At 42.1% G+C, this 26,075-nt stretch overlaps 1 protein-coding gene and 1 long non-coding RNA gene across 7 annotated transcripts in view; one reads left to right on the forward strand and one right to left on the reverse strand.

Moving 5' to 3' along the window:
* The window catches only part of PUM3 (pumilio RNA binding family member 3), a 40,693-nt gene extending 24,147 nt beyond the window's left edge, over positions 1–16,546 (reverse strand). For 2 of the 6 annotated variants that reach the window (XR_011531767.1, XM_008543831.2), the window contains exons 1-9: positions 16,285–16,546; positions 10,550–10,641; positions 8,998–9,216; positions 6,133–6,268; positions 5,486–5,561; positions 3,324–3,417; positions 2,986–3,052; positions 1,407–1,581; positions 307–410 (exon numbers count right to left, since the gene is read on the reverse strand). Coding sequence is in view for 4 of the 6 variants with exons in the window: in XM_008543831.2 (XP_008542053.1) it covers positions 307–410; positions 1,407–1,581; positions 2,986–3,052; positions 3,324–3,417; positions 5,486–5,561; positions 6,133–6,268; positions 8,998–9,216; positions 10,550–10,631 (953 nt within the window). In the remaining 2 variants the exon portion in view is untranslated. Of the gene's footprint in view, positions 1–306; positions 411–1,406; positions 1,582–2,985; positions 3,053–3,323; positions 3,418–5,485; positions 5,562–6,132; positions 6,269–8,997; positions 9,217–10,549; positions 10,642–14,261; positions 14,412–15,344 lie in introns of all 6 variants that reach the window. The other 4 variants (XR_011531768.1, XM_008543817.2, XM_008543824.2 and 1 more) reach the window with 4 other exon arrangements.
* On the forward strand, positions 16,520–25,637 carry LOC103567213 (uncharacterized). Its single transcript, XR_548661.2, has 4 exons — positions 16,520–16,672; positions 22,238–22,353; positions 22,943–23,074; positions 23,623–25,637. It is a non-coding gene; the product is annotated as an uncharacterized lncRNA (long non-coding RNA).
* The last annotated feature ends 438 nt before the right edge of the window (positions 25,638–26,075 follow it).

Here is a 26,075-nt window from a genome sequence, read left to right on the forward strand (position 1 = left end):
AACTATTATCCCAATTTTATAGACATGGAAACTGAGGCAGAGAGAGTTGGTCAGCATCACACAATGAATAATTGAGGGGGGCAGCAGGATTCACCACCAGGCAGTCAGGTCCCAGAGGCTATGCCCCAACCAGACCATTATGGTACAAACGCCAAGAAGGACACACGCCCAGGCTTCTAAATCTTACAATCCAACTCAAGTAACAGATTGTATTTGTGAAACTATCCACCTTTTCTGCACAAGGTTATAGAAAACTTTCCTCCTTCAAATGCCATATGTTACAAAGAAAAAAAATGGCTTTCTTACTTTTGGGCCATAGGAGTTAAAATCTGCTTCATTTCATCCATAATAAGCTCTAGTTTTTCTGGCTGTACTTCTAATACTTTGTCCAAAGTTGGGTGATCTGCTGACTGCAACAAAAGAAAAATCAAACCCCTCTAAATGTAATCAAGTTTCCTCATCTTCAGAACAAAGAAAATCAGTCATTTTAAATGAACAATATAAATTTCAGATTTCCCATATGCACATAACAAAAGCCCTGCTGTAGATACGCTAAAGGAGTAATTCTTGATTATAATTCTCAGTCTATTCACCCACTAATGTATTTAAAGAGCCAGGCTAAAACAACCAACCAACTCAATCAGCCAACGGGTACTTGCCATGCATCTAGCACGTGCCTACTCATAAGATCAAGGAGTCAGTTCACAAATTCTCTCCACTAAGTATTTTGCAATTAGCTGGATATTCCTGTAGTGACCGTTACAAAAGAAACAGAGCACTAAATTCAACCCAGGAAATGAACCCGACTAGTGAAGGCAACCAGGAATTAATCCATATACCTGGAGATAAATGTGTACATTTACCTCGCAAGGTCTGAAAGAGGTCTTTTAACTGTCCTAGTCCCATTACTGGCCGCCTTTAGATTCAATCCCTGTACTATATCCAAGGTTGGGTCTCTCTACACCCCTTCCTCTCTAGATACAACCTGGAGAAGGGTAATCCACACACATGAAGAAACACGGAGAAGGCAGCAACAGGGAGCTCAATGCACTTCAGCCAGAGTTGGTTAGGGGGTCAAAGCTTCACTAACTATTCAGAGTCCTCTACCTCTGTCTTCTGACTGTAGAAACGGAAGCACTGAATCACTACACAGAGCACCTGAGAGGTGCTAACAAAAGTAGTTTAATTTGAAGGGGATTTAAAAATTGTGCTCTGGGAGAAAGAGAAAGAAGGATCACTTGCCCATTACACCAGAGACAAAATAATCCAAGAGAATGAAGGGTATAAGACAGTCTCTTAAAGGATCAGCCAAAGTAAAAGTACTTTCTGAAAACAGGGCATTGGAATGTAAGGAATGGAAAACAGAAAAACTGAAAACACTATTAAAAAAAATCTCAAAATGTCACCTTGTAAAGCTGAAATGTGTTCCCATAGAGCTCCTCTGTCAGCATGTTCCTCTGCTCCAAAATGGCTTTGTCATTGTATGCATATTCCACAATGGCTGATGCTTCTGCATGCCTGAGCATCTTCCTCACGTGGCCTTTAAAACTTCTCATTATCTCTGCAATCTGTGGTTTACTCCTAAACCAATGAGATCATGGGAGAAGATTAGTGGTAGAAGGAGAAAGCTGTGTGGCAACAAAATATAAGTTGAGATCAACAGAACTCCTGAGACCAATGGGTGACAGCAAAACGTAAGTTGAGATCAAGAGAATTCCTGAGACCAACTCACCATATTGTGTGTGTGTGTGTGTGTGTGTGTGTGTGTGTGTGTGTGTGTGTATGTGTGTGTGTGTGGAGGGGGTCCTACCACAGAGAAATGCTTAGAAGGGAAATCAAATTGACTTCTGTTTCTACCTCAAGCTTTCTAAGTTACTCAGTAGCCAGCCGGCCTAGGTTTGAAACCTGGCTTTGCATACTACCTGAAATACACTAAGCACGTTATTTAACTTCTCTGTGCCTCAGCTTCCTCCTTCATAAAATAGAAAAAACAAAGTTGATGTGAGGATTCAATGAATTAAGATGCACTGAGAACTGTCACTAGCATGCAGTAAGTGCTCAATAAATGTCAGTTCCTGTTCTGAAACTGTTCAGCTTGTAAAAAAAGCAGGATAGGAGAAAAGAAGGGAGAAGTCAAAGATGTAGGGAAATATGAATAAAATCTAGGATTCTCTTTTCAAACAGGACTTAATCATAAGTACTTACATTGTATCCTAAAATAATCAAGCAGCTGATAATTATAATTAGGAATACAGTTTTTGAAAACTTTGCCAACTGTACTTTTTTGTTGTTGATTAGCGTATTCTGGCACCTTATTACACTCAAAAAGAGAAGTCAAGACAAGTATCAATTCCACCTAATTTGGGAAATCCTCCCATCCTGACATTTCCCAACCCACTGACTCTGCCTCTGAGTCTACTCACCTCCCCCTCAACCCTGGACTCTCTAAACACTGGTAACTAATTACAAGTTAATTACTCCCTATCTCTTCTTCCAGGGCCGCCAAGATACACTCGTAAGAATGGTGAAGGCAGTACCATCATTTTACATTCACTTCAATAATTGTTTTTAAGACCACACTCCCTGGGAACATTACAAGCATCTGCGTAGGTCTCTTATTATGATGACAGACTTTTTTTTAAAGATTGGCACCTGAGCTAATATCTGTTGCCAATCTTTTTTCTCTTTCTTTCTTCTTCTCCTCCCCAAAGCCCCGCAGTACATAGTTGTATATTCTAGTTGTGAGTGCCTCTGGTTGTGTTATGTGGGACATCACCTCAGCACGGCTTGACGAGCGGTGCCATGTCCACGCCCAGGATCCAAACTGTGAAACCCTGGGTGGCCGAAGTGGAACATGTGAACTTAACCACTTGGCCACAGAGCTGGCACCTGATCACAGACTTTTAAGTAATATTTGTGCACAATCGGTATCCATGCTTTTAAAAAAAACTAATAAAAATATATTTTACAAATAAAACAACTCACCCATACATGAGAAATTTCTTAACAATATTTCTGGAATATTTAGCTTTACTTAGTTCAACCAAATCACCTGAAAAACAAAATACATTAAAGTGATTTGATAACCTCCTTTCAGTCCTCCAGAAACAAAGGAAAGAACTAAATACGTACACAATCCTGGGAACACAAACCAATAACTATTTGTCCCCAGCAAAGAACAAATAAAAACAAAAGAGGTCCTGCAGAGGACACACTGCCTTCCCACAAGTGAGCTGTTTCCCAGGACAATCTTGGGTATTTCAAGAGAAAACAAGTTACTTACTACAAATGATTACAATTAATCTTCAATATATAAGAAATACCTCGCAGTTCTTCAAAAGCCTGTTTTCTCTGTTCTTCATTACCGTACTGAATGTAACACTGGATCACACGAGTTGAATCATGTGCAAACGCAATCTGTAGGAAAGACAGTTCGGGCCTTCAGACTAATTCTCTGAAGATTTACATTTCTATCATATTTTTTATATTTTGTTACTACCTCTTTCAGAATTCCTTGGTAGAAAAAAAGTAGGGTCGTCACGGATAAAACCAAACCTAGGTTGAGCTGGGAGCAGACACAGTTATTTTAATTGTACAAAATGGCATTCTTTGATTTTGCTGCCTACCCAATGGCACTGGGACAGGGACAATTTAACCATTATGCAAGATTCCTATCATTGTCATTAAAACCAAACCAAACCAAAACTGTCTAATGATTATACACACTATATTTCTCTGAAAGCTACTTTCCCTAAAAGGGGAATTTTCCAATTCAAAAATTGTATTTTTTTTTATATAAATGATCTCAGAATGTCTGGCTTAGGCAACTAAAGATATAGATCTAAGTCTTGCTACATAAATAAATAGTATCTATACACACACTGGAAATTATATTATAAGCTAATCACTCAATTTTTCATTTTCATTATAATCCCTGAACACATATCCAGTTATAGTCTTAGAAAAGTTGTTGTATTTCAAATGTGATTTCCTAACCCACCCCTCATCACAACTATTGGATGGATTAGCTCCTCAGTGAAGGACCTGCTGATCAATTGTCTACAGCAATAACCACAAATAATCAGTCATGGAAAATTACTTCTTACTATGCTATAGTACCAATCTACTTTAAAAGTGCTTATTATTTGCTGCTCAGTCTGTCTTTAAATTTTTTTAACTCCAAGAAATCATAAGGTGAAGGTACACTTCAATCAAAGTCACAGATTTCAGAAGAATTTCCTTAAGAGAGATTTGTATAATTTCTTCTAGGACTAAAAAAAAATTTTTTTTTAATAAGGCTGCTTTTATGCATATACTGACTAGCTAGCTACTATATAGCCAACATATGTGCTTTAAATATGTTGTCCTCATTTGGAACTCAAAGCAACCTTAAGAGTGGGTTGCTGTTATTTCCACTTTACAGATGAGAAAACTAAGTTCATGAGAAGTTAAGGAACTTACTATTCCTGTGACCCTGGGACAAAACTTAACTTCTCCGAACCCCAGATGTATCAAATGTCTAATAGGGCTGATGTCATTAAGTTAAAGGAAACAACATATGCATTGGTTAGCACAATTCCTAGCACACAGTAAATAACCAACAAACAGGTTGCTATTATCCAAAGGCACACATATTTTAATCAGCTGAGTGAGAATGTGATCTCCAGACTAACTCCCAAGTCCATGGGCATGCAGTCATAAGCTAAGGGTAGTTGGGAAAGGATCTTAAGTGTAATATATTTATAAATCGCAGATAACAGACTACTCTAGAGTGGAGGAGGAGTGCCATCCCAAAAAGCGCATGCTGGATTCGTAAGCAGAGGCTGGGAACTTCCTCTTTCAGGACATTCCTTCAAATGCAACACAGCATCGGGTTAGACCTATATACATGGTTTGGTGAAGGCTGCCCCTCCAGGGTCTCCAAAGCTACTGAGTCTGTTGTCTTACAAGTGAACAGTCACTAAGTTTTATCCAAATACATAAGACTCAGTGGAAGTGTATTATAAAACAGGATTAAACAGCAACAATGAAAATTACTTCAGAACTCCCAAACCTATTATATTTTAAAGATCTTTGCCTGATGGTTGCAAAAGCAAGGAAGAAACGGAAGAAGTAATCATGTTTATATCATGCAAAAAAAGCCAGCAATTTGGAACATAGGAAAGTAGATGGAGTTCAGAGCAAGACTTTCTAATAAATACTACTGAACTAATAAATTCCTCAAGATAACTTTAAAGAACACTGATTTATTTTAAGTAAATTATTTTAAAAAATGACACAAATATTTGATAGTCTTTTTACAATTTCCCAGCAATAAGGTCCCTCATTATTAAATTTTCTGTTTAGTCAGCATTCTAAAAGGTATTTGAAACTTTTGGCCAGATATATTTAAAACAACAATTTCACCTGTCATGAATGGTCAGCTACCCTCTACTGAGAGTCAGTTTCAATTGCTAAAATTGCAACACGATTACGCCCTACTTACAGTTTTAATTTTTCCTTGAATCAACTTTTGCAAATCACTCATCAACTTCACTCTTTTCTCTTTGTCACAGTCTTTTCTATAAATGAGAAAAGAAGAAGGAAACGTAGCTTAAGACATTATTTTAAACACAGAAACTAAAACCCTAACAGTGCATGTTCATCCAGTTCAGGAAACCTCTGACATTAAAATTACTGTTCCAGAGCAGCCAGAGAAAAGTAATTTCCTCAAACGCAGAAACTCATCTCACAGGCATAATTTTATGCATCAATCTAATCTTAACAGCCAGAACTTCGAAAGTAAAGAGAATAATAAGACAAGTCCAAGATACCAGACACTTAAGTACCTCAAAACCTAGCCAATAAGAAATTATCCTTCATTTTCTCAGAAATCTCTCAGGAAGGATGTCAGATCCATTTTAACTCTCATACATTTTCATAAACATATCTGACACCATCCTAATGATTCCACATATTTCTGCAATGGGCAGACATCCAAATACCAATGTCTCTACTGGGGTGTTGTGAGTACTCCCTAAATAGCTCCAGCGCTATGTCATTTATTTTAGGACATCTCACTATTTCTAACGTATACTGTTTTTCCTCCATCATCTCAAAGGGACTAATAAAGATGCCATTGGGCAGTATTACCTTCTTAAGGTCTCCCAAATCTGCTTTGCCCGAACAACAATGTCATAGTTGGTTTTATCATTGAGTTGCCTGCTCTGCTTCAGTTCTTTCTTCTTCTTTTTGAAGTCATCCCACTTGGGTTTCTTGGCTGCTGATTCTAGTCATTACAGAAATTATTTTCAATTACATTTAACATTCGGAATGCCAAAAACAGATATAAATTAGGTACATAGGGCAGTCACTAATCAGGATCTATACTCATTGTGGAAACTAGAAAGGGGAAAATATCATTCTCGATAAACTTCAACTTTATTTCATTTTCTAAGCAGTTTATACCTTTTAAATTTGGTTGAAACCAACCATTCATTCATTCCACAGCTATTTATTGATTCTTTCTTATTAAGAAAAAGGAAACAAGGGGGCTGGCCCCATGGCCGAGAGGTTAAGTTCATGCGCTCCGCTTCAGCGGCCCAGGGTTTTGCCAGTTCGGATCCTGGGTGTAGACATGGCACTGCTCATCAGGCCATGCTGAGGCGGCATCCCACATGCCACAACTAGAGGGACTCACAACTAAAAATATACAACCACGTACCAGGGGGCTTTGGGGAGAAAAATGAAAAATAAAATCTTTTAAAAAAACATAAAATAAAATTCTACTTTAGAACATTAAGATCATAGGACTTTAGGTATAATTGGTTCTCAATGAAAACAGAAATTAGTCCAAACTAAAATAGAAAAAAACCAAAACAATTTATTCAAAAATACACTATTCTGAGTGTGGTTACATATTAAGTCATTTAATCCCTATAACAACCCTACGAGGTGGATACTATTGTTATTCTTCCTTTCTATATCAAGCAGTTAAGTTCCTTGTCCAAAGTCACACAAGTCCTAAGTGGTAGAGCCAGGATTCAAACCAGAGATGACTCTGAAACTGTATACTCTGCCGACTCTTACTCATGACAATACATTATCAAAATCTGTTTTCTACAGAGTAATGCTATAAAAGTGGAGTATCCTTCTAACAGTATTTTTTTGTCATCAAAATCTAAGTAACTTACCAATTGAACCAAAAAGCCCAGTAAGGCGAAAGAACAACTAAATAAAATGGATATGATTTACATGAACACTCTGCAAAAAATCTTTGCAGAATTAGTTATTTCTAAATATCTCCCTTTCTCTAATTAGAAAATATACTCATCTTAAACTTGGAAAATGCAAAAAACAAAATTCTCCAATAAACCCGTAATATAGATGCAATCACTAACATTCTATTTCCTTCTTGCCCTTTTCCCTATGCATGTTTTAAATAAATCTTCTTTTAAAATTCAGAATCTTACCATCTTCACTTAAACATTAAGTTGTAAGTGTTCTTCCATAAAACTAAATATGCCTCAAGAACATAATTTTTATTGGCTATACAATATATCATAACGTATTTAATTACTCCCCTTACTGTTTAATTATTTACTCCCTGCCTGGTAATAGAGGATTATGGGCAACAAAGGGAATATTTACCATTAACACGAGGGCATCATGTCCTACACAAGAGAGGATAAAAACTGATCCAGAGCTCATTTAACTCCACAAATATTTGGGCCCCCTTGACATATGGCATGCTAGGTGGCAATAGATATACCAACTTTGGGGATGTCTAGTCTCCAGTACCCCTCAGCTGCTGGTATAAAAATATGAGAAAATAAAATCAGAGTTCCATTTTCAGATGTCAGGCACACATCTCCCAGAGCAGAGGAATCAGCGCTATAGCATGACAAGATCTTAATGTGAGAATGTGTGTGTTTACAGCATGGGTGTCCAGAACTCCAGGGAGAGAGGAAGATTTAAGACTTATTAGAGGGGTCAGGAAAGAAGAGGCAGGAAAGAGAAGCTAGAAGAGAAGGGGACTAAGGAAAACACCGGTGCTGGAGCATAAAAGGATCCTGCAGGCCTAACGAGAAACAAGGAAATTTTTCCTTCCTTCCTCTCTCCCCACCCCCTCGTCGTAAGGCTGCTGTCCCTGTAGTAAGCAGCCCTAGGAAGAGCACAGGGCAGGGGCAGGGCTAGGGGACTGACAATGGCCTCAGGTGGCAGCAAAAGAGCAGTGTTAGCATATGCCATGTTGGAGAAAAAGAGAATGAAAGACACCAGAGAAATTTTCAAGATGCTGCAGAGAAGGCGTAAGTACGTCAGTACACATAAACTGGAAATTGCTTGAGACCAGTGCAACACAATGCACAAGATGGGCATGTTGTACAATGGACCACAAAGCTCTGAGTCAGAACAACCCCTCCAACAGCATGATGAAGAGATTAGCAGGTTGTTTCAATAGACAAATAGGAGCTCTGTTAACATGTCCCATCAGTTAGCAACTTGTCCTCAACCAACTAAAGTCAAATCTGTCCTATGCACACTACAGCTTCTCTGGAACTGACCGCAGAATCTGAGCCATCTGACGGGTTGTAAGGGCAGCATCTCTATGTCTCTTGTTCACCAAGGCATCCTTAGCCAGGGCGGTTATTTAGCTGGATACACTGGTCACTTAAGGCCAGCTTCTATACTGATTAGTCAGCACCTGTACCCTTACTGGGGTTAATTTTTCCCCCATGTCCTAGCACAGTGGATAGAAAACTCAAATATTTGTTTGTTGAATGAAAGAATAAACAAATATATTTTAGCCTACAGACGAGTTTTACGGAGGTTCCAGTGCACGAAGCCAGTACAACCTAGCCTAACTCCACAGCTGGGGTAAGCCAGCAAGGAAGGGCCCAGGAAATAAGGTACTCTCAGCACCAAGGACAATTTTGCCCAAGGAAGATGCTTTCTGTTGCAACAGCACAGGCAGGGCAAGGATTCCACAAAAACTATGCAGACAGAATCGGTGCTTACCATCGCTTTTACTGTCTGGCTGGAATTTTCTCTTCTTCTGGAATTTATTTGCCTGCTGGAATTTGTTCTTTAGTATTTTATCCCCTTGCTGCTTGTTTGTGAACTGCTTCACACCTTTTTTCCCTGGTTTTGTGGCACTTTTCTCAAAGTTCTTAGATGTGATTTTAGGTCCACCTTCCTTAACAACTTTTCTTGGGAATGTCTTTGAAGAACCAGAATCTAGTGAAAAAAATAAATAATTATTAGTTTGATGATCCTGGGCCTAAATCTCTTTTATCTGCTAGGTTGTATTTGTTACAGGAAATTATGCACTCTTGAGTAAGACATACTTTGTCTTACTCTCAAAATACGGAGCAGAATGGGATTTAAAAAATCAAAACAAAATTCAAAAACTTTCTCTGACTTTAAAATTACAACACAGGTTCATTATAGAAAATCTAGAAAGTAGAGAAATGCATAATAAAAACTATTCATAATTCTAGAGATAGGGCTTGGTGTATTTCTCTTTTAAGCACGCAGTAGAGATGAGAAATTATTTATATATCTTTGTATTCTGCTTTAATGACTCCAGATCAGTGAAGTCTTTACACATAATTTTCAATGGTTTAATAACAAACAGAGGTCTAAGAATAAAATGAACACTTGAAATTTATAAAGTACATCACAGACAAAAATATTAATTTTTCAAAGCTTCTAGTTTCAAAAAACATTTTTCAAAGTCTATAATAAAGGTATTTGAGGGGCTGGCCTGGTGGCACAGTGGTTAAGTTTGCACGTTCCGCTTCTCGGCAGCCCGGGGTTCGCCAGTTCGGATCCCAGGTACGGACATGGCACTGCTTGGCAAGCCATGCTGTGGTAGGCGTCCCACATATAAAGTAGAGGAAGATGGGCACAGATGTTAGCTCAGGGCCAGGCTTCCTCAGCAAAAATGAGGACTAGCAGTAGTTAGCTCAGGGCTAATCTTCCTCAACAAAAAAAAAAGGTATTTGATAAAAATCTTCTCTGGTCTACAAAGCGTGCAAATTAAACACCTAGCAAATGAGTTGGAAACTCCAACAGCTATGCCCTAGACTGCTGCAAGGAGAAAACAAAGACTGCTTAGGAAATAGTCATTTACCATCCCCGAGTTTCCTATTTTGCAATAGTGACACCTCATGGAATAATAAGGACATCACAATTAGCAATCCTGTAGATAAAAGCATTTGGTTTACCAGTACTCCGTATTAATCAGCCACAACTTATCAAACAGTAAAATAAGTGTTGTGGTGGATTAGTGTGACTAAAATGAGGCAGCAGCATCAGTAGCTGAGATAAGGGGTCTTTCACAAGTACAGCATCCAACTAACCTGGTGATTTCTTAAACGTCGGAGTTTCATGGAGGAACATGCAAACTCATACACAATAACACCTACTTTTCCTACTATTTTAATCCTATCCTAACCCATGGCTAGAGTGGAATCTGCTACGTACCTCCTCATCCCACGAACCCCACCCCCCCACGATAAGGATTAAAACAACCACATGGAAAGCATGTTTTGGTATGGCTTCTTACCACTGTTTTTATGAAATCTCTTTTTTTCTTGTGATGTCTTTGTACCTTTTCCTGTGAATTTTTTTTTCCCTTTAACTTCCATCACAGCAACTCTGGAAAACAAAAACCCAAAAACAATCACTGAATTGCTCTCACTCAATAAGAGTCATTAAGCAGTCACTGCCACATTTAGTCTGTGAGTTTCACAAACACAGAACGAATCACATGGGTACAGCACGGGCACCCACACAAGCTCAGGAACTACACAATCACTTCTAAGATTTTAAAACTGAAAATAAACAAGATACCAACACAAAAACTAAGAGCACACACATGTTGGCTAGTGCATGATGTATTTGGAGGCAACACTTCAGCAATAGTACTGACTAAAAATAGACCATTATTTGCATTAAATATGGCACAAACGTCAGTGTTTGTTTCTTGTAACCTGGGAAGAACTTGTGATAAGAAACTGACAATACTACCATTTGATTTCTTGGTCTCTATCCTAAAAAGCCAGGAACAAACAACAGGTTGCACTTACCATACATTCGAATTTAACAAAAGAAAATAAATGATTATCTAAAAGTTCCCTGTGTAGCCCAATGTCGCTAAAACAAACTTCAAATGTTTAGTTATTCTTTTAGAGGCAACCAAGTAATTTTCAGTGACCTCCAAGATAAGATTATGTTGAAATAGTTAATATTTCATTTTGAGGAATCTGCCTAACAGGTCACTTCTGGGCACAGAGACCCCTCGGGGCACAGGGCAGACAACAGATAATCTATCGCCTACCCAAGGGTCCTGAGAGCAGCACAATGTATCAAGCGGAAGTCATTTGCTATTTCTCTACCTTCCAAAGTTGGATCTTCAACTCACTTCTAAATTTCTAAAGTTGATTCTCTAGAGTAGACGTTAGGGACCCCTAGACCATACCAGATATTTCTAGACAAGAATTTACCATTGAAGAATAACTAATTTCTCAAGATATTAATAGGCATAAGAGAAAAGGGATTCCAGAATGAAATGCCTTTGGGAAATAGTGAGTTAAACGAAAATAATTAACTGGGCTTCTTTAAGGAAAGGCTTTTCAGTCTTTTAATTTACTAATTTAAGCCATCACTCACCAAGCACAGGCTAAAGTATGCAAGATTTTCCAACCTGAGTTGAACCCCTTTTTCCTGGAACATCTCAAGGGACCAAAAGGGTTCCAAAGAACTCTCTGGAAAATGCAGCTCTAGTCTAGCCTTCACTATTACAATTCTGAAAAAAGGATGGCCGCTGAATTACTTAGTTTCCTTAGGTCATCTACAACTATAGGGCCACTTATCACTTGGCTATGGTCACCATAATCACATCTGCATCTCTTTGCTCTTCTGGGCATGAAGTTTTCTAAAAATCCAGTCATTTCTACATTTTCTCTGTATATTTGTTTTAACTTTTTATTCTGAAATAATTTTAGTTTTACAGAAGAATTGGGAAAGATATACAGAAAGTTCCAGTATACCCTTCACTCAGCTTCTCCTAACGGTAAAGTCTTACCACAGGGCATCTGTCAAAACTAGGAAATAACATTAGTACAATACTATTAACTTTGGATTTCACCAGTTTTTCCAATAATGTTCTTTTTCTGTTTCAGGATACATTACATTTGATCATCAAGTCTCCTTAGTTTCCAACAAGCTGTGACAGTTTCTCAGTCTTTTCTTATTTCTCACGACAGAGATTCTACATGAAAACTGGTCAGGCACTTCGTAGAATATCCCTCTTTTGGGGTTTGTCTGATGTTTTCTCATGATTAGACTGGCGTCATGGATTTTGGGGAAGACCACAGAGGTGAATCATCACATCATGTTGGGAGGAACATGATAGCAACATGACTGGTGATATTAGCCTTGCTCTCCCCGTTAAGGTAGTGTTTGCCAGGGTTCTCCACTGTTTTCCTTTCCATACTCTATTTATTAGAAGCAAGTCACTAAGTTCAGCCCACACTCAAGAGGAGGGGAATTAAGCTCTACTTCCTAGAGAGAAGAGTATTAAAATTTGTTAAAATCTATTATGTTAAAATCACCACAGCAATTAATAAATATTTGGGGCAACATATTCTGAAACTATGCAAATACCCTGTGTTTCTCCCGCTGATTTTAGCACTCTCCAGTGGGTCTTGCCTGCAGCAATTACTGTGGTATTTTAACAGTGATTTTCTATTTCCCTCACTACTTCTACTGCTATTATTCTGAATCCTTCTGTGTGGAAAATTTGTTCCTTCTTCCCCATTTACTTATTCAATCATTTATTTATATCAATATGGTCCCACAGATATTTTATTACTTGGGTGACAACCTAATACTATCATTATTTTGTTGCTCAAATTCCTGCAGCTTTGGGCAGTGGGAAATCTCTCGGGTTGCTCCTGTCTCTTTTTGACATGGACCATCCTTTTGTTTTCAGCATGCCCTTACTTCCTGGCACTTGTTCCAACTTCACCTTCTGTGTTCCCTGCACTAGCCCTGAAATCAGCCACTTCTCCAAGGAACCCTGGTTCCTTTTATTGAGAATGGATTTAAAAGCCAGGATCTGCGTGCTAGGTATGCTTGTTATCATTGGGGTGTCACTGCTTCCAGGTCTCTTCAGCAGACAGGGCTGGGTAACGTGTGTATGTATACTAGCCCATATGTACCCACAAACCTGTAGTTCTGTATCTATCTACTAAACAGGTTCCCAGTCACGTCTCCAACTCTAATCAAGTGCCACAGGGCTCACTCCAGTCTTCCTCTCTCGCTTATTTGGAGCCTCCTTCTCTGACAGTGAGCAACTTGCCTCCCAGTATCTGCGACTTACTTGGTATTGTTTAACTCTAACACACATGGAAAGTAGTTTCAGAGTTGTTAACCTGTACCCCTCTGAGAAACAAATTTACCAACTGTAGTACAATGTATATTTACAGTTCTGTTTGTCTTTTTCCCTCACAGTATCCATTCAAAACACTGTTTCCAAAGTTTCTTAGGTCAACTCTTTGTCCCCCTGCCTTCTTAGTGAGGTTATTTTATACATTTGTAAGAGTTAGATTCATTTTATCCCAGTCTGCCTTCCATTTCAATTTCCAGACATGTTTTTTTTTGAGTAAGATTAGCCCTGAGCTAACTACTGCCAATCCTCCTCTTTTTGCTGAGGAAGACTGGCCCTGAGCTAACATTGTGCCCATCTTCTTCTACTTTATATGTGGGATGCGTACTACAGCATGGCGTGCCAAGCAGTGCCATGTCCGCACCCGGGATCAGAACCGGTGAACCCCGGCCCACCGAAGCGGAACATGCACACTTAACTGCTGCGCCACCGGGCTGGCCCCAACCAGACATGTTTTTTGCCCCACCTGCATACAGTCAAGTTAAATCTTTTGGGTGTACACTGCTGATTCTGACGAATGCAGTCATGTCTCCACCACCACACCTTACAGAACTATTCCATAACTTCAAAAAGTCCCCTGTGGAGTGTCTTTATAATTATCCTCTCTGGGCTTCCCAGGCAACCACTGATCTGTTTTTCCATCCCTCTAGTTTTGCACCTTTTCAAAAATGCCATATAAATGGAATCAGATAGTACATAGCCTTTTGGGTCTTGCTTCTTTCACTTAGCAAAATGCATTTGCTTGGGGAGCCTGTACACCATCATATCCAGCCATCACATTCCAGTGTCTCTTGGAAGTGTCTCCTCTTTTTCCTCCCTCTCTTACCCCACCAGGCTCTTTATCTCTTGCTCAGATTAGTTTCTGCCGTTAGATCCAATCCGCTGTGATCCGCTTCCTGCTGCCTGATTAATCTTCCACTAACACACCCATTTCATTCCATTTCCTCACTGGACAAGTTCAAAACTTTCCCACGACCTACAGGAAAAATTTCAAACTCAGCTGGCATTCACAGTCATTCAAAATTTGGTTCTAACTTACCCCCATCACAAATACCACACTGAAGCCAAACTTACTTCCTTACCACTCTTTTTCAGGATCCAAACTGTAAAGCTATTTCTCTATCAATATAAACCCCCTCTATCCTTCAAATCCAGCTTAAAGGACAATTTCTTATCATTTCTCCACAGGTCTTCCCTTCCCCAAATGATTCTCCTTCTCATCCCTATGGCACATTTTGATGGCCTTCTTATAACTTAATACTCTGGACTTGAAATGTATTCAATACCTACATACTAGGTACTAGAAAGCCACTGTCTTGAAAACAACATATGAAAAAAAATTAAAGCGTTGTATCATTGGGGAGACAAGCAGCAAACTACAATACAATGTAATCAAGTGTTATAACTGTAACATATATAAAGTGTTCAGGGAAGCAGAGTGAGAGCCCAATTCTGCCTTGTGAAGGGAAACTGCAGATTCCCCAGAGATAGAGGGACAGCTGACTGATCCTTCTTTACTCCTCTCAGGAGGCTTAGCAGTGCACTTTGAAGGTAGTAAACATTGAATATCCAACCCCTAAATGTTGGCATTCCTCAAATCTTCCTCTCTCTCTCCACACTTCTCCTTAGGTGACCTCATCCAATCCCACGGCTTCCTATGCTGAGGACTCCATTAGGAACATTTCCTTGGGCTCCAAACCTGTGTATCTAACTGCCTACATATTCGTTTCAGTGTCTAACAGGCACCTTACACTTAACAGATCCAAAATATATCATTCTTTACATTTCCACTGCAAACTACCTCCAAACAATCACATCCTCACCTGTCTTTCCCCACCCTCTTCTTCCCCATCTCAGCCAATGGGCACATCGTCCACCTCACTGCTCAAGGAAGAAACCTAAGACTTACCTTTGACATTTTCCTCTCTCTTGTCTGCTACATTATTCAATCCTTCAGTAAGTCTTCTTGAATCTCCTTTAAAAATATCTCTAACCCTCCAACTTCCATCTTACTACCACCACCCTAATCCAAACCATCATCATATCGTCTGCAATTATATAATCAATAGTAATCCAAACTGTATACATTTTCTAAAAAGAACCAAGGCCTATCATGTTTCTCCCTTGCTTATAAGCTTTCAATGTTTTCTAGAAATGGCAATGTATTCCCATTGTGAAGAAAATCTAAACCCCCCACCACGGCTTTCAAAGCCCTACAGAACATCGTCCCACCCAACTCCTCTAACTTGATCGTGGACGCTCCTAACTCCCCATTCACTACTATGATCCCCTTTCCATGGCTCCCACCTCAGGAACTTAGCCCTAAGTTACTCTCTCTCCTTAACGTAGTTTTCCCTGGGCTTCCAGATTTCAGGGTTGCCTCTGGTCATGCTTTAGGTCTCCGCTTAACGATCACTTCTTCAGACTCCCCTATTCTCCATCTCAGCACTCAGTCTGTTTCCTTCCCAGCGCTTAGAACTTGCAACTGTACATTCAGGTTGCAAATTCAGACTTAGCACTGATCGGGCGCAGAATGGATGTTTGTCAAACACATGATAGAAAGGCTGAACGCAACTAGCACGGGCCCAGATTTCAGAGGGTGAAGGTAGCGCATGCTAACCCAGCACTCTCAGGGCAAGGTGGTAGGAAAAAGGATCGTAAACCTGCTCTAGTCGCCAGGCTCCCTCCAACGCCCAAACTCCCAGAATAGAACAGGCCACAGAAGACCGCCCAGCAGAGGACAGATGTGAACACCTCCACCCGCTCTGGCAGTGCGAGGAGACCCTCTCTGCCGCCAGGACAGGGAGCGAACCCCTTCCACTGGCAGTCGCCGAGCCCCCCGGACTCACCGCGCACGTGGGACGCAGGCAGGCGCAAATCCCCGCTCTGGGGCCGCCGCTTCCGCTTCCTCGCCTTGCCCCGCCCCTGGGCCTGCTTTTTCCTTCTTCCTCGGCAGAGCTGGGGTTAAGGGGTGGGAATTAGCCAGAAAAACGGAAACTCGGCATTTCTATTGGCCCGCTCCCATTTACCTCAACTAGAGGCGCGAGGGCGCGAGGGTTTGGCCCTTGAAAGGATCCGTCGGGTGAGGACGTGCTAGCGGCTCCCGAAAGTGACGTCATGAACCCTGCAGCTTCGCAGCTGTGGAAGAAACTCCGCTCTCGCGAGGGTTGGCTAGTTGTCGAACGGGAGACTTGTTTGGTTCGGTTAATCCTGTATCTTGAACTAAGAGTAAAATAGGTAATGTTTTTAGAGTGCGTTCATTTGCATCCTCTCTGGCAGTCTGGCGTGCAGGATAAAAGCGATATCTCGGGAGTCGGTTCGAATTGTAATCCTGTTTTTCTCGCTAGCTAGCTGTGTAGCTTTGGGCAAATTACTAAATTTCTCTGAGCCTTAGTTACCTGATCAGTTGGATAGATAGCTAAGTCATACAGGAGAGCGCCTAGCACAATGAATGATCATGATGAGCACTCAGTTAATGTCTGCCAAGTTTAACGTCTGCCCGTTCCTTCAGACTGCAGTTATCCCTTTTTCCACTGTAGGAAATGAGACTGTAGTTAGGATGTCAGCCCCATTTTACAGATGAAGGAACTGACACCACAACCTTGGTCGTGTCACACAGAATTTATCTTCTAACAGTTCTGGAGGACAGAAGTCTGAAATCAAGCTATTGGCAAGGTTGTGCACCTTCCACTGCTCTAGGGAAGAATCCTCTGCCCCTTCCAGCTTCTGCTGGTCCCGGGTTCCTCGGCTTGTCCTGCGTGATTCCAGTCTCTGCCTCTGTCTTCACATGGCCTTCTCTCTGTCTTCTCCTCTTCTGTTAGGAGGACACTTGTCATTGGTTTAGAGCTCATCAGGATAATCCAGGATGATCTAATCTGGAGGTCCTTCATTATATCTGCAAAGAGCCTTTACCAGATAAGGTCGCTTTGGCGGGTCCTAGGGTTTGGACACTGATCTATCTTTTGAAGGGCCCCCTGGAGAGTCAAGGAATCAGTACTTGATCCCAGGTGTGTCGTGTCAGATTTAACTGTCTTCCAAATCATACTGTTTCCTGCCCCTTAAGGTGTTAGCCTTGAGACTGGTAAATCATTAGACTGTATGCTTCTTGAGGGCAGGAGCTGGCCTTATTTCCCAGGCACCTACCCCACCACTCAGCGTGTAGATGTTTAATAAGACTTATTATTATTGTCTGCCTTAAATATTATATTTGTATTTCAGCTCATTTAAATCTCCTAAGAACAGTTCGAGTAGGTCTTTCCCCCTCATTTCATTGAAAAAGGGGAAACATTCAGTAGCTTGGATCCCATGAGCCTGACTCCAAACTCAACAAGGCTGCCTCTGGACTGCTTCCCCTAATCCATTAACTCTCCAGTAGGGGCTGGCCCCCCGGCCAAGTGGTTAAGTTCCCGCGCTCTGCTTCGGGGGCCCGGGGTTTCACCAGCTGGGATCCTGGGCGTGGACATGGCACCGCTCATCAGGCCATGCTGAGGCAGCATCCCACATAGCACAACCAGAGGGACCTACAACTAGAATATACAACTATGTACTGGGGGGCTTTGGGGAGAATAAGAAGAAGAAGATTAGCTCAGGTGCCAATCCAAAAAAAAAAAAAGTTCTCCAGTAAATGCTCAAGAGAGGAGAATACAGAATAAGAACTGCAGGAGGTCCATCAGCAGTGCCTATTAGACAAATAGTATGGTACTCACTAGCCAAGAAAAAACCTTCACAAATACACCCTACCACACAATACCTGGAGGGATACATTTGTATTTTCAACACCACACATGGCAGCACCCTGGATCCTCTCAGACACATCCATGTAGCTGTCTTAAACATACGTGAAAACCCTACTCTTCGTTTGCCTTTTCACCAGGGAGGAAAAAGAAAGTGATCACATACCAGAGTCCTAGATTGTTGTTAACAATGTTATGTATCAAGTCTTCTGTGCTTTCAAAAGGGGATTGTTTTATTTGTTTGGAGTGAGTTGAAAGTATCTTGTGGTTTTGCACAACAGCAATAAAAAGAGTTTATCCTGTAATTTTGCAGTTAGCCGAGCAAGTTAAGCCCATTGGTTTTTCAGATATCTAATGATGTAAATGTTGACCATTCTGTATATTCCTAGAACCATGAGATGCTTTTTAGCAATGTAATTAAGAGTATTGGCATTGGAATCAAGCAAGTCTGGCTTAGAATCCAAGGTCTGTATGTCCATGGGCAAGGTATTACTTTGTATGGGCCTCAGTTTCTGCATATGTAAAATGGGAATAATAGCACTTATCCTTTGGGGTAGCCATGTGACTCAAAAATGATGATATCTGTAAAGTTATTAGCCCATAGTAAATGTTGAGTGATTTATAGCTTGAGAGAGAACCAAGGTGTATTCATTAGAAATGCATCTAGTTGCAAGTAATGGAAAGTTCAGATATAGTGGCTTAATTAATAATTTTCTTCACACAACAAAAATTCTGAAGGTAGTTGGTTGCTTTAGTTCAGTGACTCAGTGATGACATCAAAGACCCAAGTTCTTTCAGTTTCGATGCTCCATGCTCCTCAGTGTGTTGACTTTTCTTTCTTATACTTGTTACTTTCAGGGTTTTTTCTGTTTGTACCTTTTGACCGCCTTCACCCATTTCCCCCATCCCCCATCTCCCTGCCTCTGGCAGCCACCAATCTGTTCTCTGTTGCTATGAGTTAGGGTTTTTTAGATTCCACATACAAGTGAAATTGTATAATATTTGTCTTTCTCAGTCTGACTTATTTCACAGTTGCTTTCTGATTGCAAGATGTACTTCTCTGTTTCAGAATTTATATCAGATTTCAGGGCTAGCAGAATGGGGAAAAGGATGAAATTCACTTTTTTTTTCAGTGCCTAGACCTGGGTCACACGGCCACCCCCAGGATGGGAGGACCATCAGACATAATGTTAACCAGGGATTTGGGTTTCTTTCTTATTCCAATACTCTAGTAAAATTAAAGGTCACGTGGCAAATGTGCTTCCATCCAGCAGTAGAGATTTAATCTGTAACTTAAACTAATCTGGTTTAAAACTTAAAATAACTATAGTAAGCTAAAGCTTAAAATAATTGTAGTATTCAAGGTGGTGGATCTCAATCTTGGCCACACATCAGAATCCCCTGGAGAGTTTACAAACCGAAAACCCAAACCGGTAATTCTGATTTAATTAGTCTGAAGTGGGACCTGGGCATTGAGAATTTGGAAAGTTCCCCAGATCATGCTAATGTGAAGATGGTTCAAGTTGTTGATTTGACTTTCTAGTTAACTGAGGGTTAAACCCTATAACCGTCTGGTCCCTCTTTTGCAGTCCCCAGAATTAAAGAATTAAAATGTATAACACACTTGTTTCTGTAAGTAGAATGTCTAGGACATAACTGTATCCTTCTTGTTGCCTGAGGTCTCCTGTTGTGATTTCATATCATTAGATACAGAAAATGGTTTAAATTTCAACTATGCACTTTCAAATGTATTCTGGAAAATGTTTACTTTTTTTTCAATTCCTCGTGATTTTGTAGAATTTTTCTCTTTTTCATAAAAATAAAGTGTGTTAGGTATCAGCTCCCACATATCTCCTCTCCATAAAATCAGTTCTTTAGAGTTTTAATTAATGGGTTTTAACTAATTGGTGTTGTTTCTCTCTTTCCCAAATGCATAAGCAGGGATAAAGGGCATGTCATTGATATGAAGCATAAGTGAGATTTTGGCAAAGATTGGGTTTTATTTCCCAATCATAAATCCATGGAAACGGAGCAGTTCCTTTAGTAAAAGAGAACTGCTTCTGAGTCTGGTGGATTATGGTTAACATTATGTCTGATGGTCCTCCAATCCTTTCAGCCTGAATGAGGCTGTAATGCTGCTGCCTAGTTTCAGTTTGCATCTACAAACCGAGCTGACTCATCTGTAAACTATGCTTGGGCTTTTTCCTCCCCCTTCAGCTGTTTGTATGATACCCTGCTACATGGCCATAGGTAGGAGCTGAAGAAGGGGAGCTGATGCAATCATGTGGGTGATAGGGAGGTCTGGGCTCCCTGTTCATGCAGATAACTCAGGCCCTCTGATCTTACTTGGACTCAATCCCTGATATACCACTTCCATCTTACAATAGATGTTGCTGGGTCCACCTAACTTTATGAATTGACAGGTAAGACAGAGCCCAGCTCATAATGGGCAGTTCTGGATGGATGGTCATTAGTACACTGTAGTCAAGCATTCTATCTCCATCAGAGCTCAGTAATGTGCCAGGAGCTGTTTCTTGAGATGTGTAGAACTCTCCATTACAGATGGCATGACCTTCCTCCAGAACCCCAAGGCCCTATGTTGTCCTCCTACTTAGGCTTACCATGAACCCTACACTGTATCTTTTCTCACTATTGACACCACCCACATCACGGGGCCTGCCAGGTGTCCTGGTCTAAGTGGGCAGAGCTGCTTTCACTGGACTCACTGTAGAGCTCTTTCCTGTTCCAGGCCCCGCTTAGAGCTGGCAGCCTTCCACATCCTCTGGTGGATGGACTGGAGCAGGATTCCTAGATGCAGATACTGTTGCTGCCAGAACCTGAAGAGGCCCACCAAACATTCTAGTTCCTTCTTTGTAGTAGGGAATACAAGATGCAACAATGTGTCTTTACTTTGGAGGGGATGTCCTGACATGCTCCTGACCCACCTCCTTCTTTTAAGTCCCAGATTTTAGAATTCCTGAAAATTTTACTAAAGTGGCCTGTCCTTGAATCTTTATAGAGTTTGTCTCCTACCTTCTGAGCACATGTTTCTTATCGAGGTCTCTAGCATATTAGCCACGTCTTTATTTTATTGATGTAATGGATCAAAGTGATTTTCTGCGAATGTGCCGATGGTCCAGACCTCTTGGGGCTATCCTAAGACAGAAGGTGGGCATGCGCACATAGCCTTGGTGCAAAACTATAAAGGAATATTGTTGTTCATTCCAAGGACTGTGAACTGCTTCTGATCCTATTTTCCATCTGTTTTTTCCATCCTATTTTACCATCTGCTATGGCCACTCAAGCATTTCACCTTTGCTCTCCAGGCTTCAGAAAGCTACGTACCAATATGTTTGCCCCATCCCCTGGGGTCCTTGCCAAGGTATCAAATCCCATGTCCCTAGAAAGTGACCCCAAATCAATGTTTCCCTGCTTGTTGGCTTTTACCTTCCAGCCCCTTGGTCAAGAGCTCTTGTAATCTAGTTCCTGGGTACTCCTCTGCTCTTGACAGTATATGCTGGCCAATTCTTACAAGTCCTTTGGATATAATCTTTTTTCTCCCTCATCAGGCCAGGCATGTCCCCAGCTGGGTTATGCTGGATTGCACCCTGGTTATTGGCCTGGCAGCCAGGAGGGGCACTAGGGGGGCAGCTCCTGAGGGCAGGGGTGGGGGAAGCAAGTGTTGTCTTGCAGGAGAGGCCTCTGCAGTGTCTTCCTGCTCAAGGGAAGTCTAGCTCTTAATAAGGCGGTGTGGGCCACCTCTGCAAGCTGTGCATGTTCAGGGCAGTCAGTGGAGCTAAAATCTTTGGGGACATCCACCAATGTCCCCGTTCCATATTTCAGGGTCTCGAGTTTTCCAAATTGGGGCACTGGCCTCAGTGTAACAGACTGCCTTGGCTGAGCATTTTAAAGATTCTGGAGATTTATGACTCTTTGAAGTCTTGTGCTTGCTCCTTATATTGTCCGCTTCCCCTGCAGGGGATAAGAGCCTCTTTGCAAGCTTTCAAAGATGCCTCTGACTCTCCCACTAGCCCTTAACTATCTAACTGTTCTTATTATCACTCTGCAGGGAATCTTCCGACTCCACTATCATTTTATACTGTACTCCCCATAACTTTCAAATACCTGAACCATTGCTTTGGCAAGGGCATTCCTCTCCGTCAGATGTCCCCCTGGTCGTCAGTGGTAAGTTTTTCAGCAGTGGTGCAACCATGCTTGTATGTGGGATCTGACTGTCCCACATAAACTTGGATCGTGATCCTCCTTGCCAGCTCATGGTGAGTGATCCAGTCTCAAAATCTCATCTTCTCGCCAGCATTCTGGAACCGCTCTGGATACCAATTGTGTTATTTCAAGTTTTCTTGGAAACAAAAGCAAAGACAGTTAGAAATGTAAGCGGAGAGTAGCCTGCGAAAGATAAAGAGGGAACGGGGTAAGCGGGGCAACCACTGACTACAATGTGGGAAGGAAGGATTATATAGGAAGAGACCCGGAGAAAGGCTCTGAGAAAGTTTTGGCCAGGCTGATGAGGAGCCCCACAGCAAAGGTTGACTGTTAGAAGAGTCCTGAGTTGGGCAGGAATGGCCTGACTCTTATACCCCACCATGCTCTGTCGCTGGCCTGGAGTAGCCCCAGGAGCTATGGCCTTAGTTGGAATACATGGTGGATCCTAAAAGTGTGAGAGCTGGAGGCCTTCAGGTAACCACAGCTTTCACTCCTCTCTCACTCCTCTCTCACAGGGAGATCTGAGTGGTACTCTTTCCCTCTCTCACAGGGAGATCTGAGTGGTTCCCCAGCACTCCAGCATGCCACATGGGCATCAAGGAGGCATCTGGCAGCCTCAGAGAAACCTCAGACAAAGATGCATCTGCTGGTTATGGGAGGCTGGACAGTGTGCAATGAAGAGGTAAGGGTGTGGGATATGGACAGGTACTGGCAGGCGAAACAGCAGTGGATTATTCAGTCTCCTGTGCAGAGAGCCACATGGGTCTAGACAAATGTGCTGACAGCAAGGAGTGGAAAGAAGGAACAGATTTTAAGAGATTTATAAAGGAAGAATTGCCAGCATTGGTCTTACAGACCTTTGCCTTATAAGGTGACAAATGGCTCTGGCCACTTTGGAGTTAACCTCTGAGAAAAGTTAGCCTGGTGCCACGTGCATTCTTTTTCATATATTAGGGAAAATAAGTATTCACAAGACTAACCTTTTAAAATACTTGTGAGTTACACACATTAGGAAAGGATCTGGTGTGATAAAGCTTATAAACACACTCATGGAAGAGTAGTGGACACATATCTAAACTCCAGACTTGCTCATTTTTGGCCACTCTGTCTTTTTCATGAGAACAAAAGAAAAAATAGTGAAGAAATAAATGCAAATGAAAAAACATGACCCAGAAATAACAGATAAAAAGTAACATGAGTACAACCTAATGATTTGTTCAAATATTTCAGGCAGGAGCTTTTGAGAAAACTCACCGAAGTCTGAAGATGAGAAAATAAAGGCATGGGAGAATAATTTGCTGAGGCGTTAATTCAGTCTCATTCTCATAGCTGTGACTGGAAGAATGAGAGTTTCTTTTTTTCTCAGCTCCCTGCTCCTCAGCAAGTTGGACAGACTTTAAAAAAAAGGGAAAAAACCAGGCTCCTGAGAGAACAGAGCTGAAATCTCAGAGAGGAAGCACTGCGGGTGTTAAAAGGGCAAAATCCAAGCAGTGATGGGAAGGCGGGTGGAGGTGGCGTCGGGAGGGTTGGGACTCCTGGAATGTGGGGGAATACGAGCTCTGGCAGAAGGATCTGCCTCCAGAAGGTCATGGGGCTTGGAGAATGGGCATTCCTTGGCAACCATAATGAACTAAAGACTAAAGACCCCAATCCTCAATCGTATGGGCCCCTACAGTCCTATATGACTCTTTACGATCCATGAGTGAGGGAGGGGTTTCCACAAACCCAACTGAAAATATTCTCTACCTCTGGTGGGTGGGAGCTTAGCCACATTGATCAGGTTTAAAAAGAAATAATGCTGATTCTTGCAGCAAATTCATACCTGCAGCAGAAGGAATAAGTGATCCCTCTTTGGGGACTGGCTGCCCAGGCGACTCACTCGGCTGCTGGGGGCAGCCAGGGCAGGCGTTCCCGTGGCTGTTCAGTGTCCCTTGTGTGGATAAGCCACATTCATCCATTCTCCTGTTGGGACACACTGGGCCCATTCCAGCTCGGGGCTCCGGGAGCACACTATCCCGGACCGTGTCCCACCCTTCACTGGAGTTTATACCTAGGAGCAGAACTTCTGGGTCAAAAGGTGCTCTTACCTTCCTGGGCAGTACCGCTGGCTTTTCTAAAACAGAGAATTTGTGTGTGCAGGTCCCGTGCTGAGCTCAGGGAGGGGCGGCATTCTTCCAGAAGTCTCAGCTGCAGAGGGGCCTGTGCTGTGGGGAGGGGCCAGCTGCTCAGAGGGGGATGAACAGGGAGGGAGCCCTGGCCGAGTGCATGGAGGGTGGTCAGCGATGCCCCCTGCATTAGAGACACAGTTGCTGAGGGTGGCTGATGGCAGACATTCACTACGTGGAACATTCCAGGCAGGAGGAGGAGGGTGCAGAGGCTTTGAGGCTGGGGGTGACCTGTCAGCTCGGCCACCACAACGAAGTGCCGCAGACGGGGCCGCATGTACAACCGAAGTTCATTTTCCCACAGTTCTGGAGGCTGCAAGTCCCAAACCAAAGTCTGGCAGGGTGGGTTCCTGGTGAGACCCCTCTTCCTGGTTGGTGCCTTCTCCCCACGTCCTCACGTGGTGGAGAGGGGGCTCGAATGTCCCTTCCTCTTGTCAGGGCACTAGTCCTACCAACTTAGGGCCTCACCCTTATGGCCTCATTTAGCCTTTAGCACATCCTGACAGGCCCCTATCTCCAGATACAGCCACACTGGGGGTTAGGGCGTCAACATATGATTTGCGGGGAACACAAACATTCACAGCCTGTAACACTAAACTTAGTGGGTTAAAATGAGAATCGTTATTTATTTACTCAAGATTTCACAGTTTGGGCAGGGTCAAGGTGGGGACAGCTCCTCTCTGCCCTATGTGACATCAGCTGAGGCCTTGCTCAAAATGCCTGGCAAGTTGGTGCTGGCTGAGAGCTGGGAGCTTGGAGGGGAGGGGAGAGCAGCTGATGGCCGGGAGCCTTGGTCCTCCTCTGTGTGGATGCATGGGCTTTCTCACAGAGTGGTGGCTGCTTTCTAAGAGTGAGAAAGCAAAAGTTGCCAGTCCTTTTAAAGGTTGGGCCTGAATCCAGCAGGAGTGTCATTCCTGCCATCGTGGAAGTCAGAGTCCTAGTACAGCTACTGGCCGATCATATCACAGACGTCTTTTTTTTTTTTGGATAAAAATGATATATATTTAAGGTGCACAACATGTTTTGGTATACAGATACATAGAGAAATGGTTGCTACAATAAAGCTAATTAACATATCTATCTCCTCACATAATTGTCTTTTTTTTCATGATACAAGCAACTGAAATCTATTCTTAGGGAATTTCCAGTATATGAGATGGCAGTGTTAACTATAGTCATCGGGCTGCACATTAGATCTCTAGACTTACTTATCGTACTAAGTGCAGCTCTGTGTGCTTGGACCGCCCTCTCCTGGTCTCCCCAGCGCCTGCCCCTGCTGACCACACAGAGCTTGTCTTCTCTCGGCCATGTGCGGAGGGAAATGCGCCAGCTTTTATGTTGGGCATCACCTCCTACACTATATATCTTCTTGTCCTTGAAGCGCATATTGGTCAGCTCTTTCCCCACATAGTTAAGACACGGGGGCTGGAGCACACCAAGCAGGGAAAATCAGGGCCAGCTGTCTCACATACTGGACATTCCTCTGTGGCCAGTGCACAGGACTCTCCATGGCTGGAG

This window comes from Equus przewalskii, chromosome 22 (assembly GCF_037783145.1).
Source record: "Equus przewalskii isolate Varuska chromosome 22, EquPr2, whole genome shotgun sequence".
Lineage (NCBI taxonomy): Eukaryota > Metazoa > Chordata > Mammalia > Perissodactyla > Equidae > Equus > Equus przewalskii.